The sequence below is a fragment of the Panicum hallii genome, chromosome 7 (genome assembly GCF_002211085.1).
Source record: "Panicum hallii strain FIL2 chromosome 7, PHallii_v3.1, whole genome shotgun sequence".
Lineage (NCBI taxonomy): Eukaryota > Viridiplantae > Streptophyta > Magnoliopsida > Poales > Poaceae > Panicum > Panicum hallii.
In genome coordinates, this window is record NC_038048.1 from 905,778 (window position 1) to 925,620 (window position 19,843).

Consider the following 19,843-nt stretch of genomic DNA (forward strand, 5'->3'; position numbering starts at 1 on the left):
GACTACTACATTCCCCAACTCACAACAAACATCGTGATTGTGGGGCAACTGGATGGAGGCGGCTACAAGGTGGTGACCGAGGATGGGGTGATGACGATTCGCGAACTAGGATGGCGCTTGCTGGTGAGGGTGAAGTGCTCGCCAGACCGCCTGTATGTTCTCAACATCATGCTGGCACAGCCAGTGTGTTTGGCGACGCGCGGCGATGAGGAAGCCTGGAGGTGGCATGCACGTCTGGGGCATCTGAATTTCCTGTCCTTGAAGAAGATGGTGCGTGAGGAGATAGTGCGAGGGCTCCCTGAACTCACTCAGGTGGAGCAGCTCTGTCAAGCCTGCCTAGTAGGGAAGCAGAGAAGGACTTCGTTCCCAGACCAAGCTCAGTACCACGCCCAGCGTGTACTGGAGCTGGTGCATGAGGATATCTACGGCAAGATTTCTCCAGCCACGCCAAGCGGGAACCAATACTTCCTGCTCATGGTGGATGATAAGAGCAGGTTCATGTGGATTGCTCTACTGGCGTCAAAGGATCAGGTTTCAGAGGCGATCAAACGCTTCCAACTCTCTGCGGAGGCGGAGACAGGACAGAAGCTTGGCGGGCTGTGCACCGACCGCGGTGGGGAATTCAACTCGGTGGACTTCCACAAGTACAGTCTGGACCGTGGCGTGCGGCGGCAATTGACGGCACCCCACTCACCGCAACAAAATGATGTGGTGGAGTGCCGCAATGCCTCGGTGGTGGGCACTGCTCGAAGCATGTTGAAGGCGAAAGGGCTCCCAAATTGGTTTTGGGGTAAAGCGGTGACGATGGCAGTGTACCTACTTAATTGGTCGCCAACGAAGAGTGTGGATGGAATGACCCCGTTTGAGGCCTGGTACGGGAAGAAGCCCGCCGTTCATCACTTGCGCACATTTGGCTGCATCGTCTACGTGAAGAACACGACGCCACACTTGAAGAAGCTGGAGGATAGGGGCCGGCGCATCATCTTCGTCGGCTACGAGCGGGGCAATAAGGCGTTCCGCACCTATGATCCCGTGACACGATGCGTCCATATCACCAGGGACGTGGTGTTTGATGAAGGTGCTCAGTGGGATTGGAACAGCGAAGAGGGAGGTGGAGCGGATGTTGCCGGTTCCTTCACGGTGGAGTACATGGTCGTGCATGGGCACGGCGATCTGGAACAGGAGTCTGCAGCAACGCCAACATCTCCACCAGGCACGCCCATGGGAATGGGCATCACGGCATGGACTCCAACAGCTGCCACTACACTGCAAATGTCCCCACCAGCAACACCCCCGGAAGCTGGCAGCACAGCATCAACTCCATCCTCCACACCAGCAATTCAGTTTGCCTCGCCACCTACGGTGTTGGGTGATGAGCTGGACGCCAACCATGATGATGATGTACCTCTGCGGTTTCGTACTGTGGATGACATCGTCGAGCCTCCGTCGCCATCTGGGTATGCCGTTTGTTATCTGGGTAATGAGCATCTATTTGCAGTAAGCGCGGAGGAGCCAGCATCCCTTGCGGATGCTGAGCGGCAACCGTGCTGGTGGAAACCAATTGAGGAGGAGCTGCAGTCCATCGAGGAGAATCAGACCTGGACACTTACTGAACTCCCACAAGGACGGCGAGCAATTGGCCTCAAATGGGTGTTCAAGGTGAAGCGGCATGAGCACGGAGCAGTGGTGCGGCACAAGGTGCGGCTCATCATCAAGGGGTATGCGCAGCGCCACGGCATCGACTACAATGAGGTATTTGCTCCTGTAGCATGCATGGAAGTTGTACGCCTGCTGATCGCCTTGGCGGCCCATGAGGGCTGGGAAGTGCATCACATGGATGTCAAATCGGTGTTCTTGAATGGCGACCTTCAGGAGAAGGTGTTTGTGGAGCAGCCACCGGGGTTTGTTAAAGCTGGCAGTGAACATCAGGTGTTCAAGCTTCACAAGGCACTGTACGGACTGCATCAAGCATCAATAGCTTGGAATCAGAAGCTGGATGAAAGCTTGGAGTCTCTGGGGTTCAAGAGAAGCCCATCAGATCATGCCACCTACTGCAGAGGTGCTGGTGGTGAAAGGCTGGTGCTTGGTGTTTATGTTGATGATCTGGTAATTACAGGCACTAGCAGCTCGAGCATTTAGAAATTCAAGCAAGAGATGGCTGAGATGTTCAAAATGCGTGATCTGGGGTTGCTGCATTACTATCTTGGCATTGAAGTAAAGCAGCAGGCAGAAGGTATTTATCTCAGTCAGAAGAACTATGCAGTCAAGATCTTGGAGAAGGCAGGAATGGCTGACTGTAATCCATGCAAGATTCCCATGCAGCCGAGACTGAAACTCAGCAAGGAGAGTACAAGTCCAGTTGTGGATGCAACCATGTACAGGAGTTTGGTGGGCAGCCTTAGGTATTTGATCAATACCCATCCTGATCTCTCCTTTGCAGTTGGGTATGTCAGTAGGTTCATGGAAGAACCACATGAGGAACATCTGGCAGCAGTGAAACATATACTGAGGTACATTGCCGGGACATGTGGTGTGGGACTGTTCTATACAAGGAAGAATGGGGTTCAACCTATTTTAGAAGGATACAGTGATAGTGTGACGCCCTGAAAATTACCAAGTCAAATTACGCGCTAAGATATGTTTGTTCAAAACCTCTTCGTCGTCGAAGCTCGCTCAACCCTAAACCCTAATTCCCCGGAACCCCGAACCGGCACCCGAATCCGACCGCTGTCACCTTCCCCTTTTCTCCTCGCGCAGCGTGCGAACATCGCGCGCGCGTGGCCGACCAGCCGCGGTTGCCGCCGCGAATATCGCCGCCGCGCGTCACCTTTCTTTCGCCCTTTCTCTTTTTCCTTCCGCCATTTCTTCTTTTCTTTTTCTCCTCCTCCTCTTTTCTATTTTCCTCCTATTTTCCTTTTCCTCTTCTTTTCCTTTTCCCTCCCTTTTCTTTTCTCCCCATTTTCCCTTTCTTTTCTTTCTTCTCCCCTTCCTCCCTTCTCTCTCCCTCTCCTTCCTTTCCTCCTTGCCGCGCGCCTAAGCGCCGCTCGGCCGGGCACCGGTCCTGCGCGCCGCGCACTGCCCCGGCCTCCCTCCGCAACGCGCACGTGCAACGTGTGACCGCGCGCCACGGGGTGCCGGCCGCCGCTCGCGCCCCCGCCCTGGCCCGCGCCTCGCCGCGCCGTGCGCGCACGCGCGCGCCCTGTCCGCGCGTGCCGCGCCGCCCGTCGCTGGCGCTCCGCCCCGCCGCGCGCGCCGTCACTTCCCTGCCACTGTGCCAGCACAGCTCTCCCCCACGTGCGACGCCTCGGCCCTCGCCACCACGCCACGACGGCCGCGAGCGGCCAAACGCCATTAATGGCCGCCCGCGGAGCCGCCGGCCGAACACCCCCCTCCACTGCTTTCCCCGGCCTATAAGTAGGGCCGAGGGGCACCTCGGCATCCCACAACTGCCGCAGCACGCCCAGCCCTGCCTCCCTTGCCCTAGCGCCGCCCCCCGCCGAGCTCCCGAGGCCGCCGCCGCCTGCTCCCGTTGCCCCGCCTCCTCCCGCCGTCCCGGCCCGAGGTAAGGCCGGGGATCAAACCCCCTCGCCTTCCTCCTTCTTTTCCCCCCCTACGACACCGCCGGGGCTCGGGCCGAGCGGATTGGCCGCCGCCGGCGCCCCACCCCCCTCTCCTCTGTTTCCCATGGGGAAAGGAGGAAGAAGGTGGCTATTTGCCACAAAACCCCCTGGCTCTCTCCCTTTTCCCCAAAAGAACCCCCCTTGTGCCACTTTTAACTGTAGGCCCTTCTGCTCCTAGTTATTTAGGAAAGCAACCCCCGCCATGTAAGCCTAATATCAAATAAACCCCTAACATGCCCCAAATATTTCTAAAATTTAAAACCAAGTCCTTTTCCGTTTCATAACCATTTACACATGAGCCCCTGGACCCCTGTTTAACCCCCGAACCCTCTTTAACTCGTCATTTTATGCGCCAAACGGTCTCCAATCGACCCAAAACTTTACCACACCCTTTCTAGTATAGTTTTAACCATGCCATTAAGAAACCACCCAAAAATATTGCCCCAATCTCCATAACTAAATTATTTTTGATTAAAGCTCAACGATAAAAGCTTTTGGTTCTTTCGCTTGACTGTGTGCCTGTTTGTTTGCGTCGTAGGACACGGAGTGAACGAGGAAGTTCCCGACTGTAACCAAGCGAACAAGAACCAGTTCTGCGACCCCGAACCCGAGGGACAGTGCTTCGATCAGGACCTCCCGCAAGGATTTGATGATGACAAGTTCAATCCCACCCTTTGATGCATGTTTCTGTCCTAATTTTTATGAACACAACCCAGTGGCCTATTTTATAAAATTGCATGGTTTTGCTTGCTGAAAACATGGTAGGATAGCCACCCTTGTTTGCGATAACCATATCTTGACCACCTGGTTTTATAAAGAAAATGTGTGTGTGGGAAGGGATAAAATGTGGTTTTGAAAGATGAGTCAGACGGGATGGATGGCATTTCTGTGTGAATTGCCGTTGGTGTGCTCGTACCTGTGTGGTTGAGCGAGGAAGGGAGATGTCCATCTTGTCACCCCTAAGGACGGAGTTGATGTGTCATCTCACCTAGCTTCCTGTCGTGCAAACCACTTGACCGTTGTATGGGCAACGGCTTAGCATAAATCCCACTAGTTAGTCTGATAGCCATCAGGAGAGCTGAGAGCAACGGGTGATCAAGGAGAAGGGATAAGCTCTGTGTGACTTATGCCCCGGTTAAACCTCGGAGATAGGTCGAATGACCCCTTGATGGATCCCGTAGTGGCTAATCAGGTCTAGCTAAGGTGGGTAATGGCTTCGTTGGGATCTGCACCGACACTAAGGTGATCGTGCTGTGGTACCCCACCTGTGGGTAAAGTTGCACACCTCTGCAGAGTTAAAATCTATTCGAATAGCCGTGCCCATGGTATTGGGCAAGTTATGGTGTGGTCACATAACTAGTGTTTCTCTCAGGGAATGGTGTGAGTTGTTTGGAAAGTGTCCGGCAGTTGTGCCGTGTGCTACGGCGGACGGGGAGTCCGGTAGCAGCTTAAAACTTGGATCCTGTGTGGATCAACATCATGTGCTCCTTGGTACTAGAAAACTTGTTTTGGAAATGCTTTAAATGAACCCTTGCATACACCCGAGTTTTCCGCAAATAAACCATAACTTTATCCTTGGATTATCCTGTGCATTTAATTCTGTTATACCCCCTCCGTGGGTGTGATTGGACTTGCTGAGTACGTTTGTATTCACCCCATTCTTACTTTTACAGTGGAAGATCCAGACTACATCCCCGAAGACGTCGAGTAGGGTTTCGTTCTGCACCCAGTCTTGCCTGTGGTTAGGGCCACCGCTGGAGTTCCGTATGGCGCAAGACTCTGATGACTCTCTTTTCGTAGCTAGTGTAGTAGTGTGGGTTTTAGTTGTAATCCTCGCGATAGTGGCGCTTCACTGCCCATTACCGCGTAGAGTTGTACGGTGATGTACCATCTGATGTAATAAAACTGTTATCAGCCTCCTGGGACTGATAAACATCACTTTTAAGTCTTCCCTGATGGGAGGACGCTTCAGACAGTGACTTGGCTGGAGATGTGGATAGCCGAAAGAGCACTATTGGTTTGATCTTCTTCCTTGGTGGCAGCCCAATCAGCTGGTAATCAGCAAAACAGAAGGTAGTGGCATTGTCTAGCTGTGAAGCTGAGTATATTGCTGCTGCAACTGCTGCTTGTCAGGCTGTGTGGTTGGCACGGTTGCTAGCTGAAGTTCTAGATTCAAAGGTGAGCAAGCCAGTGTTGAGAGTGGACAACAAGTCCACCATTTCGTTGGTTAAAAATCCAGTGCATCACGACCGGAGCAAACACATAGACACAAGATTTCATCTTATCCGGGAGCATGCAAACACTGGCCAAATTGAAGTGAAGTTCATCAGAATAGAGGAGCAGCTTGGGGACATTCTCACTAAACCTCTCTTCAGAATCAAGTTCCAGGAGCTTTGCATGAAGATTGGCCTTCATTCAGGTCAGTAGCGTGCGTCAAGATTTAGGAGGAGATTTGTTGGAATAAGTCTTGAGCACTTAGCGTGTGTGTTTTCTTTCTGCTGGCTTAGAGCATGACCATATTCAGGTTGTGCGCGTCTGTAAGCTTGAGTTGTGCACGTTCACAGCAGAGCGAGTCTTTAGCGTTTGCATGGAGCGGCATGCCTTGACGTGCGGGATGGCGCGCTGATAGGAGAGGCATGGTGAGCTTCTCAGATGGCCGATGGCCATGTTTGAGTTATATTCAACTAGTACAGTCCAAAAAACGCTGCCGCATTGTAGCACAAAAACAAGACTGCGTCTCTGTGCTTATCCACGAGTGTTTGCATGAGTTGTTGTGTTCATCAGGGAGAGCTTGCCGGCGGCATTGTGACGTTGCTACTCCGGCGATCTCCGACAGTGATGGCAGCACATGCAGATTGGTGTTCCTGGGAATTACAAGAGAAAATAGCTGAATTGTGATTGTTCACAGCTTTTGCCTGCATTGCAAACCTATTCTCATGTCTGCTAATCTTAATCACCTTAAAATCACAACTATTTTGGAGACACATAAATTGTGAAAGCAGTGGCCTTAGCCTCCAAAAAGAAGCCTCCTCCCCCTTTTGCAACTGAGGGACTGCATCCCTGCTGTCAGTATGAGATGTAACAGCTAGCATCTGAAGAACTTCTGCCACCTTGGCTGCCAATGCCAGAGCCGCCAATTCAGCCATAAGAACTGAACTCACCATTCTTCATGCACGAATATATAAGGAACCAGAGTTCCTTGAACCTGCAAGAGAGAGATAAACTCCCAAACCTGCCCATCGAGAAGAATCAGCTAACCCATCTGGTACAGAAGTGGTATACTGATGGGGAAGGAATTGTAGGCCTTACCTTCACCTCCTCTAGCAACATGCCCATGGAGATCCGTAGACCCAACTAGAGAAGCAAACATACTCGAAGTTTGAACATCAGCCAAGACTTCATGAGAAATCTTGCTGACAGACCAATTTTTATCATTAAACCTGAAATCATTTCTAGCTTTCTACAAGTAACACAACCTGGTGAGGACTTCCTGCGGTAGATATTTAGAAAAATTGTTACTCAAAATAGCCACTAAAGTACCTTGCAGACCTTCCCCATCAGAAGGCAACAAATCTGTTCTCAAAGAAGAGTTAGAGGAGAACAAAACAGCTCTGGGAAAAGTGCACTAAAAAAAGAGGTGAAAGTCAGTTTCTATTAAACCACATAATTTGCAAGAGTCATCAATTCTAGTGTGTTGAAATGAGAAGCTCTATGGCCAATAGCTAAAGCATTCCTATGTAACCACCAAGTAAAAGCCCTAATGCAAGGGAGAGACTTATGCTTCTAAGTTCTATTGAGAAGAGCTAAGGCCTGAGAAGAAGTGCTACGAGGGCCATGATTTGGAAGGGAATGGCCAGAATGGTAAGAAAGATATTTGTAAGCCTCTTTGGTCGAGTGGAGACCATTAGCAGACGACTTCCAGCGAGGATTATCAGGATCGTTAGAGTAAATTTTAAGTCTGAATAATAGCATCTGTTGCCGGCTGATGAAAAGTCTCTCTAATCAGAGAAGAGTTCCAAGAGTTGGTATTGTTATTCCAAAGATCAGAGACAAAATTTTGAAGGGAGCTAGATGCTGGTGGAATAATTAACTGATCATGAATGTTCTCCCAACCATCAAACCAAGGATCAATCCAAATATTAGAATTGCCCTTCGTTATCTGATAGGTACACTGCTCATGAAGATGATGTTTGACCCTAAGAATGGAAGCTCAAGAAAACAGATTTTGGACCAGAATATTTTGCATTCCAAAAAGAATAATTGTGAAAATACTTGGCTTTGAGGACAGAGGTGAGCATAGGGTCTTTCGAAGTAGCAACCATCCAAGCAGAATGAAGCACCAAACCACCACTAGCTATTGGTTGGCAAATGTCATCCCAAGGTCTAAAATGAAAGGGTTTAGAAGAGTGTTCATCCTAAATTTCTTGCCACCAAAAAGGTTTAAGAATGGAATTGATTTTCTCTATGAAGGATTTTGGCAAAAGGATATTCTGCCTGAAATAGATAGGAATGGAAGCAAGAAGAGAATTGATATAAGTGATACGACCAGCATGATTAAGTTTATTGGCTTTAAGACCAATGCATGTATTATTCCTACATGGTGAAAATCTTTTTTTTTTGAAGAAACAGGAGGGGATTTTCATCCCCTACTGATTATAAATATATTGAAAGAGAATTAAAAGAAGTCTTTACAAACCAGACTTAGGACACAACGAAAGAAAGAAAGAAAATGAGGAGGAGCAACAAAAGTAACCAAAGCCGTCTGAAAATATGGCTCTCCGGACCGATGCATGTCTTATTCCGTCTTCCTTTTCTTTTTCTTAGATCGAGGTCTTTTAGCCAAATTATCTTTGGTGAGAATCTTTTTCTCGAACACTCTTTGGTGAGAATCACTCCTTAATGATACTTGATCGTATTTGATATGAATTTGAACAGAAAGATACCCGTTAACAAGAGCAGCGTGGTCAGCTTATTCCTTAATGGTCAGCCAAGGAAGAAATTTTTTGCAGACAAAGAAAGGGAGGGATGGATGGTTGGGCGGCATGAGCGGGCGGCGTGCCTAAAACCCGCGCCTGTCGCCAACATGGGGGAGAGGATAGAGAGAGAAATAGCATGTCTTGAGCTGGCATAGTTTCCAGCGACGATCCTCGCAGGGCAGGGGCAGGGGCAGGGCTGGTCGACGGAGAGATTGGGGAACCTGGAATAATCCATTCCCAATTCTCCAATCTCTTCCCTCCCTCCCCTTCGTCAATCTCCAGCTCTCATCCAGCAGCAACAGGAGGAGAACACAGGATCCTGTGTATGCCTCCTCCAAAACGACCAGCAACAAACAGCAAGGGGGCAGAGGGATACGTATGTGTGTTCATGGATCATGGTTCCCCACTTAGCTCCTGATGCGCCGCCCTCGTCCCCGCACATTGATTGATCCATTGATTTACTAGCTAGTCCATTCACATTGACAAAGAGTGCCTCCTTCAATTTGATGGGCATTCCGTTGACATCTCAACTCCAACGCCAACAGGTACCATTTAATTTTCTACGTTTATGTATATCATTTAATTTTCTTTCCAATAATACATAATCTTTAATTTTAGATATTATCACTTCATATGTTTAAGCATGAAAGATTGCTCCTGTCTTAGGGAAATTATTAGTGATTCTTCCAGACACTTTTTGTGTCTGTAGCGTGTGACATTATTGGATATATGTTTCAACAGTACTAGTAACTATTGTAGTGCACTGATCCTTTCAATTGCTTCATAAATAACTTCATTGCAGTTGATGCTAGTATGGTTGGAAATAGGACATGGTTTGGAGGGCTCTTCAACAGCTCAGGAAAAAGGCGACAAGTCAGTGCAGAGAAGATAGTGCTTGATCTGACCCCTCTTCAGGTACAGATGTTGTGCCATCACTAAAATGTGTTTAGGCAAAATACATGCGCCCTTAGAGGATTCTGGATGATCTCTTCTCTCGTTGTAGGAAAGGATATATAGAGTAGGTATAATGTTCATATCAAATTTCTTCCCTTCTTGCAGCTGAAGTAACCTTTTCTTAAATATTCAGGAACAGAGATTGCAAAAATTGAAGGAAAGGCTAAATGTACCTTATGATGAATCTCGGCCAGAACATCAGGTAAGAAGAAACTTTAACTAGCTTCAGGATACTTAGCAATAGGGCTGAGTGCATCCCATGATGTAAAGGCTGCAATTGATTTTGTTATCTAAAAGAATGAATATTCGGCAAGACTATCTGTATGGATTTTAAAAGAGACATGAAAAGCTATAGTTTCAGCCCTGCATGTTAAACTATCATGTAAGTTTGCCATGAATTCAGTACTCAATTCAGTTCGCGCTTGCAATAATCAGCACAATAATATGCTTCAACTTGCAACGAGTTACATTCAGCACAATAATGTGCTTCAACTTGCAACTAACTCTATTCAGCATCATGGTACGCTTCAGCTTGCAACTGTATTTTGCTCTTTATTTTAGTATTTATACCTCATTGACTTCAAACAGATGTTGACTTCTGTATTTCGTTATCTTGTGGACTTTGACATTAGGAATCACTCAGGGCTCTTTGGAATGCCTCCTTTCCTGATACGGAGCTAAATAGCTTAGTTTCAGCACAGTGGAAAGATATGGGGTGGCAGGGCGTCAACCCAGCGACTGATTTCAGGTTACTTCAAGTTTTTTTTTCTGTGTGCCCTATTTTAGATTGTCTAAACTAAGTTTCACACTGTCCGTTTTTAGTTTTTTGGAATAAATTAAAAATGCTCTTTTTGGAAATAAATTAAATGCTCCTTGTCTCTTTCTTCTTAGAGGTCCAGAATCAGCCGCTGGTTTATTCCAACAAATGGCATGTATTCCCTGACAGATAACAGTATCATCTGACTGTGATTTCAGGGGCTGTGGATTTATTTCACTTGAGAACCTTTTGTTTTTCGCAAGAACATATCCGGTATGTCTTTTTCTTTAGTATATGTAATGATGTATGTGCCGGAAACCAAGGTTATATAATCGAATCTGGATTCATCGACCTAGCTTGTATACAAAATGAAATCCTTAGGAATGAGCAAAGTGTCCACCTTGCCTTGCATACAGACTGACGCTTGCTGGTTATTTTGATCCAACAATTAAGCAGGCTCCTTTCAAGAGGCTGATGCTGAAGCAGCAAGGAATGCGAGCTGTGTGGGAGTACCCCTTTGCGGTCGCCGGTATAAACATCTCATACATGCTGATTCAGCTGCTGGAGCTCAACTCAGGTATTCTTTTTTTCTTAATTAGGGGCCGGGAATGGCATCTAATCTCTACATGTGAAACTGTCTAGTTTCTTGGAATTAAGAATTTACATGTATATATAGACTATGTGCATTGCATCGTAACAGATTTGTTTTTGGTCAAAGCACTATTAAAAGTAGTTATCAAAGTACGTACATCTAACCCACCATGTGCACTGCATTCGTACGAGTCAAACAGCCCCATGATTATGCAGCCACATTGCAGTATAGTATTAGGTTTTGTTCCCTTTCTCAAGATGAGGAATCTTTGGATTTGATTACGACTGTTTGATGATAAGCATTATAATAGTCGGCACATGGATGCACCTGGTGCTAACTGCTAACCGATGCGCAACCGTCTCGTCCCGTTGCGTGTATGCGTTGTGCCACCCATGATTGCCTTGCCTGATCATCCATGCATACTAGTATACAGAACAAGCTGGTCTCACCAGAATCATCATGTGGTTTCAAACAGAAAACAAAGGCTTGTTTATTCGTTTCAATTTGTTTGATTGTTCACGCACCATCTCTTTGAAAGCAACAACTGAATGAATGATTGTTGGTTCCATAACTGCTAGTAGCTAGTAGCTGTGCTGGTTTTGGTTATTCCTTGAGATATGATACGCGAGACCTGAAAGAAAGGAAAAGTTTGTTGACTGCTTTCGGTTCTTTTCCTTTGCTTTATTTTTGGGTTTCAGCGCGGCCGAAATCTTTGCCAGGGATTAACTTTATCAAAGTGTTGACAGGTATGTAACTAGTATTGCTGTTGTATATTTCTGTCAAATCCGGGAGCGACTGATTTGTAATGTTTTCATGAACTCAACTCGACTAAGTGTTTTGTTTTTGGTTGCCACATGGATGGATGGATCTTGCAAATTAATTATCAGAACACGAGGATGCATTCGACGTGCTCTACTGCATCGCTTTCGAGATGATGGATGCTCAGTGGCTAGCAATGCGAGCGTCGTATATGCAGTTCAAAGTAAGCTGATCGATCGTTCTAGTTTGGATTGATCTAAATTTCGAATCAATTTACATCACGAAAGATTGCTAGTTTATTAAGGATGCTTCTCCTTTTCGATTAATTGTTTCCTTGCTGTGGGGTATATATGTAATGCAAAAAGGGATAATTAAGGAAATAATTGCAGGAGGTGTTGGAGGCCACAAAGCAGCAGCTTGAGAGGGAGCTCTCCCTGGAGGATCTCAACAGCATCCATGACCTCCCAGCTTACAACCTCTTGTGCAAATAGTAGGTGGATTATGATCCCATCAAGGGGAAAAGATGAATTCAAAACACAAATGATGATCTGCAGCATCAGCCTGTAAAAGAGAAGAGAATGCACCATCCAACTTGTACTCTCTGTGTCCATCTCCTGTTGATGGAAATGCGACACAGTTTTGCCGAGGAGCCTATACTATACCAGGGACACACATACTATGTATATAAACGGTTGCGCGTGTATATACATCACCGGGACTTATTATGCAAGAGCAAATATGTATAAACTAGGTAGCTTGTCCTCTTGTTTTGGATTTTAATTATGAAGTACGGTAGGCATCAATGCAAATTACTAAGCTTTTGCTGAGGTCAAGTTGTTCGCTTTTGCATGGTTTGCAGTCATGTGAAGAGAAGAGAAGGATCCACTTGCTCTTATTTGTTTGCTTTGACTGGATCCGTCCAAGCATATGCTAGCTAGCTAGCTAGCGATCCAATGATCGCAGGCCCAATGCAAGGACCGACCCTTCTGTGTTTGGTTGATTGTGAGTGTATATATATATTATGTACATCTGGTGCATGTGCTTGTTTTGTTTCTCTTGCTCCAGATCTATCCTGATTATTGCTGTGCTAGCAAAAAAGAAAAAAAGGCAAATTAAAGGGATGGAGAAAAGGAGGGGCGTGTCCTTGCATGTATAAGATGTCCAAAAAGCTCGAGATCCGATAGTTGTGACATTTCAGGTACTTACGAGCTATCAAGTACTTAGGAGCTAGGCACATTAATTTCTACTATGAAGTGGTGCTTAGTGCGTGTTTGTTTTGATGAATGCCTTTAAAAACTTAAATATACATTAAAGAGTATTTTTGTAATATTGGAAAAATCAGAGTTCTTTTTGTAAATTGTACAAATGGGAGGTAATTTCAAAAATGTGTGAAGGGTTGATTTACAAATATGAGTTTTCATTTTTTAACCACCGTAAGAAGTGTAAATACTTCAAGGCTTCGGTAAAAAGGTAAAAGTTATTTTGGATTTATTTGAAATTGAATGACTTGTTGGTTTTAAAAATAATTTTAAAACCCTAACTATTTTAAAGTTAGACCCTAAAGCAAAGTGGTAGATCTTTTTTAAGCTCTACACTTTTAACTTTGGGCATATTTTTATTAGAGCTATAGTTTGAAAAAAAATTTACTTTATAGTGAACTCCTTAAACTTTTGTAAAATTTACAAACAGGTCCTTATCTTCTTCCTCCTGCTTTCCCTCTCTGTTTCTCTGCAGCGCCGCCCACCGCCCATCGCCAGCGTTTTCCCCGGCCGTCAGCTGCCCCCTCGCCGCTCTTCCTGCGCCACATGGCCCTAGCTAGCCTGCCCGCCGCTTAAACAACCCCGCTGGCTCCTCTCGCGCGGACGCGCAAAAAAGAAAAATGGCAAATTAAAGGGATGGAGAAAAGGAGGAGCGTGTCCTTGCATGTATAAGATGTCCAAAAAGTCCTAGGTCTGATAGTCTGGCATGAGACACGGCTTTTTGGCCTAGTCCAAGCATGGCACGGCCCGTTAGTCTGCGTGCTCGGGCCGGCATGGCCTGATATACCGTGCCGTGCTTGGACCGACACCTCAGCCCATCAGGCGGCATGGGCACGATCGAGTTAAAAGAGCTAGCCCGACCATGGCCCGTTAATCTCTCCAATAGCCGAACTACCCACATAAAACTCCGGTCTGCTAACACAATAACCCTAACTGGTAGACCTCCCATCATGATGCACACACCCGCACTCCCACAGCACGCCGCCGCTCACCCGCCATCCTTTCGCGCTCGCTCTCACCCCTGTCGCCTCCCTCTTGTTGTCTCACATGCCGCCGCCTACCTGCCAGCCTTCTGCTGTTTGCCTATTCTTCACTCGCCTCTCACCTCTCGCATCCCGCCGCCCGGTCGCCCTTGGCTCTCCCCTTCCAGTTGCGTAGATCTGAGCTAGCATCATCTCCGCGCAGATCCGGCGAGGCAAGGAGTCCACATCATCTCCCACCGTCGTCTTCATCGAGATGGAAGTGCGGCAGCTGACAAGCGCGATGGCTCGATGGCAGGGCTCGCGGCCGCCGGCAGCGTCCGCATTGGCAAGCGCACACGGTGACGGCAGGCGCGGGCGGGATTGGTAGGCACGGCAGCCGGTATTAGTGGGATCGGCAGGTGCGCGGGTTGCTGGCGGGCGCGGCGGCCTCCATTGAGCACATGGGCTTCAGCTGGCACGGGCACGATAAAATCCCTATGCCGGACCGGGCCGGCACGGCACGAAATAGGCCTATGGGCTCGTGCTTGCGCTGAGGATGTGGCACGACCGGCACAATCCGGCCCGTTAGCATGGTCGTGCCGTGCCTGTCCCGGTCAGTTCGTGCCCAGGCTAGCCCAGACTCGTGCCAGGCCGTGCCGAGCGGCCGAATGGCCATCTATACTTGCATGCATGAGAGATGTATACATGGCTTTGCTGCACCTGCACATAGGGATAGGGTGGCTGTACAAGATTTGGCAGAGCAGAGGAGCAGCAGAAAGATGGCACAAGATACTCTGCTCTTTAAAAAGGAGAGGAACCAAGAACACATTGTTCAAAAGACTACCAAAGTTGTTGTAAATGTTGAAACTTTTATAGTAATTGTACATCTTTTCTAAAGGAATTGTAAATGCTTGCAACTTTTATAGTAAATAGATTTATTATGAAATGTATTATTTTACTATTGTACACTTTTTAAGTATTGATAAAGATTTTTGGGGGAAAAATGAGCGGTTGAAGTTGCTACACTAGTTCGCCAGTGACAAGTACACTGAAATAGAGATATTCGCGATAGTGGCAATGGGCTTGAGCATATAGTAAGTAGATCATGGAGACCTCATGACAAGGTTTTTTTAATAAAACTAGTAAATGTGTTTTAACTTTTCCTAAATACGACATATAACTGTAACATAAGAGTTTTATTTGCAGCAGACCACCTCCCCTGCAGTCACCTCTCAACCAGTCAATCTCACCTATGTATCTGTCTGTCTGCCTGCCTATCGAGATGAGATGAGAAGAGAATCACCCATGGCCACGCATGTTGACCGTACCTCCATGAATGAATTGAGACGATGAGCTAGCTGTTAACGAGAATGATGGAGATGGTTGATCTGCCTCATCACCTGCATGCAGCTGGATGCCTGGCTCTGAAGAATCACACAAACACACACTTGCAACTGCACTGTGTGCGACAGAAGAGCATGCATCGTTACTGATACTGAATGATCAGGCAGCCAGCACAGCAGCCAGCAATGCTCATGTTTCACTTCGAGTGATGAGTACCACTGAATACTGAGTGCTCATGTTCTCGTGAACGAAACATGAAAGGAGGATCCATGCTAGTATGTGACTTGATCTACCGTCATCATAATAATCCATATAAAAGTGGGGTAATAACAAATTAACAACAGCAGCAGCAGCTCTGCTGGCTGACTGACTGCTCTGTTCATCATCTACTAGCCGCCGTCCGCCACACTCCGGCGGCGGCGGGCTCCTCTGCTCCTGTTCCATTCTCATCTCATTTCACAAAGGCAAAAAACAAAAAAAAAGAACATCCAAAAAGGCTAAACCAAATCAAAACACCCAATTTTACAGACACCATCAGAAGCGCGCGTTCTCGAACCCGTGCAGGTCGCTCACCCGGTTCATGGACTTGCGCATGATGGCCACCTTCGCCAGCTGCTCCGCCGCGCGCCACGCCGACGTCGGTGTCAGCGGCTCCCCTGATCCTGACCTTGACCCTCGCGGCGTCCCCACGGGCGGCGTCGTCTCCCCGTCCCCCCGACTCCTCCGGCCGCTCCTCGACGTCGGCGTCAGCGGCCCCTGCTGCTGCTGCTCCTCCTCTTGCTGCCGGTGCTGGCTGCGCCGCCACCGCATGTCGCTCAGCTCCGTGTCTAGGCTGCCCACCAGCTCCTGCTGCTGCTGCGTCGGCGGCGACTGCAGCACCAGCGCCCGCGCCGACGACAGCAGGTGGATCGCCGTCGCCAGGTCCTGCAGCTCCGCCAGCCGCCGCGACTCCGCCACCGCCCGCGTCGCCACGAACAGGTCGTGCAGCCGCCGCGACGACGCCTGCTGGTGCTGGCCCAGCGGCGGCAGCAGCAGCGGCTGCTCCGCGCCGCGCACCGTCTCCTGCGACGCCGGGTCGCGGTAGCCGCACCGCACCGATAGCGAGTGCGGGTGGCTGTGCTGCAGCGGCGCGCGCACCTCCACCAGCAGCTCCCGCTCCTCCTCCGCGTACATCTCGCCCAGGCGCACGCTCACGCCGCCGCCGCCCGTGACGCCGCCGCCGGCAAGCGCCACGGCCTGCTGCCCGGGGCCGCACGAGTACACCGCCGTGATCTCCCCCGTCGGGAACACCAGCTCCAGGTGCACCTCCTGCATCACCACGCTCACCAGCCCGCCAAGGCACTTGGCAAACGCGTGCTCCACCGGAGGCTCCTGTTTCTCGTCTTCCTTCTCCTCCTCCGCCACCACCAGGGGCGGCGGCGCGTCACCAGGGCCGCCGATGGGGATCTCCACGTGCGTGAACCGCGTAGCCGGAGCCACGGCCGGCCGACCAAACTTGTTCCTTGCCGAGTAATCCGGCTGCTGCTGCTGCTGCTGCTGGGTGTCGGACAGCAGCATGACGGTGGCCACCGGGTTGCGGTCGCGCCGGTCCTCGAGCACCTTGGTGGCCTTGCGCAGCGCGTCCCCGACGCAGGCGCTCTGCTGCTGCCCCTGCTCCTGCCCCTGCGTGCTTGCGGCGGCGGCGCAGACGACGAGGCGGTCCACGATCTGGCGCGCCGACCGCTGGCCCTGCCTCGTCATCCGGCGCAGCGGCAGCAGGCGCTTGGCGGCGCCGGAGAAGGCGATGATGGAGAGGCGGTCGGCGGGGCCGAGCGAGGCGACCACGAGCCGCATCCCGCGCTTGAGCATCTGCAGCTTCTCCCCCATCATGCCCTGGCTCACGTCCAGCACCATCACCAGGTCGATGGGCGCGCGCCGCGGGGCCGCCGATGACGACCGCAGCCCGGGCGCCTTCACCTTGACGGCCACCACGTACTTGCCGTGCCGCCGGCCCGACGACACGAGCGCGGCCTCGGGCGCCACGGTGACCGCGAGCCCCGAGGTCCTCGGGCGCGGGAAGAAGCCCCTGAACTCGGCGCCCTGCTCCTCGTCGTCCTCGTCGGCCTCCGGGATCGGGTTGAAGCCTCCGCCGTTGGCCGCGGCCTTGGGCGCCAGCAGCGGCTCGTCGTCGTCGTAGAGCTTGGGTCCGGCGCCGCCGCCGGAGGATGGCGGCGTCTTGCGGCCGTCCGTGCCGCGGTGCTTGTCGTCGTGGAAGGAGCAGTGGAGGCGGAGGGAGGCGAGGAAGGGCGCCTGGCGCCACGGCGAGGCGCAGACGGGGCAGGAGAGGACACCATTGGCGGAGGAGGAGCGCGCGTGGGCGGCGATGCAGGGGAAGTGGAAGGCGTGGGAGCACTCCGCCGTGAACACCGCGGAGCTGCCGCCGCTCTTGACGCCGCGCGAGCACACGCCGCAACGGGCCTGCACAACCACGCACACATTTGCAAAATCATCAGTGACTGGCACATTTTGCAAGAAGTAAAATTTGGTTGAAACAAAATGAGTACAGAGAATGGTGAAGGAACGAACAAATTTGGCTGGCTGATTTTGTTCCCAAAGAAAGAAACGAGGAACGTTGGGATGAGGAAAAAGATGGACTTTTTGGGCACTAGCAGTAGGATCATTTGGAGCACTCAAATTAAAATCCCTCAAGGTCAAGTAAAGCTGCTCTGATCTGATTGGATCCATCTTTTTGCGCTCTAGGCTCCACCTTCTCCCACGGGCAGCTTTTCTTTCTTTTCCCCTTTCTTCCACTTGACACAACAAAAAAGCAGGGGGATTTGCATCCTGCTGCTGCTTCTAAAAGTGTACAATACTAGAGAGCACCAGAATCCACATCCTTTGTGTTCTAGTGTACTATTTTTTTTTGTTGGACAATGGGGGAAGTGAGATCCAAAATCCAATCCATGGAAGGAAAAGGCTGCTCTTGGTGTTGTTAATCTAGCCAGCGTAGTAGATCACAGTCTCTCTGAGATGTGAAGTAAGGTGGCTGCAACTGCAACCAGGGAAAAACAAAGGAGTGGTGGAGTGATTGAAACCAAAAGGCTGCTAGCTGCAGCGGCTGTGAGTGACGAACCCATGATATAATAATAATTGCTCAATCATCACAAGGTGGAGAGGAAGAATCTCAAGAGGAGTATTAGGACAAAACAGGGGAGAGTGGTGGCAATCATTGCAGGTTTCTGGAGAGCGAGATGGGGATCACCAATCAGCACCGGCCAAGGCAAAAGACAAGCTCATTGCTGCTGCCCTAAGTTACCAAGTCATCTCTTTGCTTGGAGCGCTGAACGCAGAGCGGAGAGAAGAATCGATTCTTTCACCCACTTGCAGTCTTGGATCAAGAGAAGAAGAACTAACTGAACGGAAGAAGAAAAAATGTTGGTTGGTGCTGACCTTGGACGGGAGGAGCGAGGCCTTGAGCAGCGCGAATCTGGAGGGGGATCTGGGCGATGCCGGCGCCGACAGCGCCTGCAGCAGCGGCATCCGGTGCTTCCCCATGGGCGCCGGCGCGGAGGGCGGCGTCACGGACGCGGGCTCCGCCGGCTGCTGCAGGGGCTTGGTCCGGCAGCGCAGGGTCGGCGTCGAGGGGTTGCTGCTGCTGCCGCCCCCGGTGGCGGCGCTCTTGACGGCGGAGAAGAATCCGCCGCCGGCGCCAGCGGTGGGCGTGTCTTGCGGGCGGCGCTTCTTGTTCTTGGTGTCGCGGTGGCCGTCGCCGCCGTCGTCCCGCTGGACGGACGTGCACAGCGCCCTCCGCCACCCCGTCCCCATCCTTCTGCTCTCTCTTCTTGATTGGTCAAGGCAAGAAGAAACCGGAGAAGAAGAAGAAGCAGGGAGGAAGGTGGCGAGCTGCAACTGGCCTGCTGCTGCTGGTGGTTCTCTTAATTGCTACGCGCTGCTGCTGCTGGTGCTGCTAATAATATGCAGGGGAAGGAGGAGCATCACATGGCAATGGCATGGCAAGGGAATCCCGGGAGCCAAGGGAAGCGCGCGCTCTCTCTCTCTCTCTCTCTCTCTCTCTCTGTGTGTCACAGCTACTCAGTCTGTTGGGTGCCCTGTGCTCGACTAGTTAAGTACTGCTGCGACGACGACGACTCCCCTGCCTCGCCATTTTTTTATTTATTTTAGTATTCAGAATCCTCAACTCCTCCTCGAGAGCTCAGCTCAACGAGAGAGAAGCAATTATTAGTATAGAGCAAGCAAGGGACCTACTCGCAGTCGCGTCCCAAGCTCCCTCTCAAGTCTGAAAGTCTGAAACTCGAATCGTATCGCATCGCAACCCCCCCAATCATTTATTATTCGGAAATTCCTGTTTGGATCGTCGTCTCTCCCGATACTCCATCCATCTTCTTCTTCTTCCTCTTCTCTCCGGGTAGTATTGTTATTGGTAACTTAACTGATGATCGTCGCCAACTTGGGAACGCTGCGACCTCAAGATTCGCCACCTTTTCCCACTGGGATCAGCAGCTGACACACCACAATATTCTACTGCACATACAGTGCTGCCACAAAAACAAAATCATATTCTGGTTTCGAATAAGGTAAAACTTTTCAGGCTTATTAGAACACGGAGCCCTGATTGCACTC

At 50.1% G+C, this 19,843-nt stretch overlaps 2 protein-coding genes and 1 long non-coding RNA gene across 4 annotated transcripts; 1 reads left to right on the forward strand and 2 right to left on the reverse strand.

Moving 5' to 3' along the window:
* Positions 1 to 5,985: 5,985 nt before the first annotated feature.
* On the reverse strand, positions 5,986 to 8,039 carry LOC112898846. The gene is made up of 3 exons (XR_003229936.1): positions 6,930 to 8,039; positions 6,578 to 6,852; positions 5,986 to 6,484 (listed from the first exon to the last, which is right to left on the reverse strand). It is a non-coding gene; the product is annotated as an uncharacterized LOC112898846 (long non-coding RNA).
* A 233-nt stretch (positions 8,040 to 8,272) lies between these two features.
* On the forward strand, positions 8,273 to 12,469 carry LOC112898845 (ELMO domain-containing protein A). 2 transcript variants are annotated; one of them, XM_025967145.1, is made up of 9 exons: positions 8,273 to 9,141; positions 9,399 to 9,511; positions 9,684 to 9,752; positions 10,183 to 10,298; positions 10,526 to 10,580; positions 10,761 to 10,884; positions 11,598 to 11,645; positions 11,787 to 11,881; positions 12,048 to 12,469. In XM_025967145.1, the coding sequence occupies exons 2-9, from the start codon at positions 9,410 to 9,412 to the stop codon at positions 12,147 to 12,149; spliced, it is 711 nt and encodes a 236-aa protein (XP_025822930.1). In that variant the 5' UTR covers positions 8,273 to 9,141; positions 9,399 to 9,409; the 3' UTR covers positions 12,150 to 12,469. The 2 variants fall into 2 exon arrangements, with proteins under 2 accessions (XP_025822930.1, XP_025822931.1); XM_025967146.1 differs by having other exon boundaries at positions 10,764 to 10,884.
* Positions 12,470 to 15,496: 3,027 nt separating this feature from the next.
* LOC112898851 (E3 ubiquitin-protein ligase WAV3) lies at positions 15,497 to 19,457 on the reverse strand. Its single transcript, XM_025967152.1, has 2 exons — positions 18,653 to 19,457; positions 15,497 to 17,680 (listed from the first exon to the last, which is right to left on the reverse strand). Exons 1-2 carry the CDS (start codon positions 19,025 to 19,027, stop codon positions 15,758 to 15,760), a joined length of 2,298 nt encoding a protein of 765 aa, XP_025822937.1. The 5' UTR covers positions 19,028 to 19,457; the 3' UTR covers positions 15,497 to 15,757.
* Between the last annotated feature and the right edge of the window lie 386 nt (positions 19,458 to 19,843).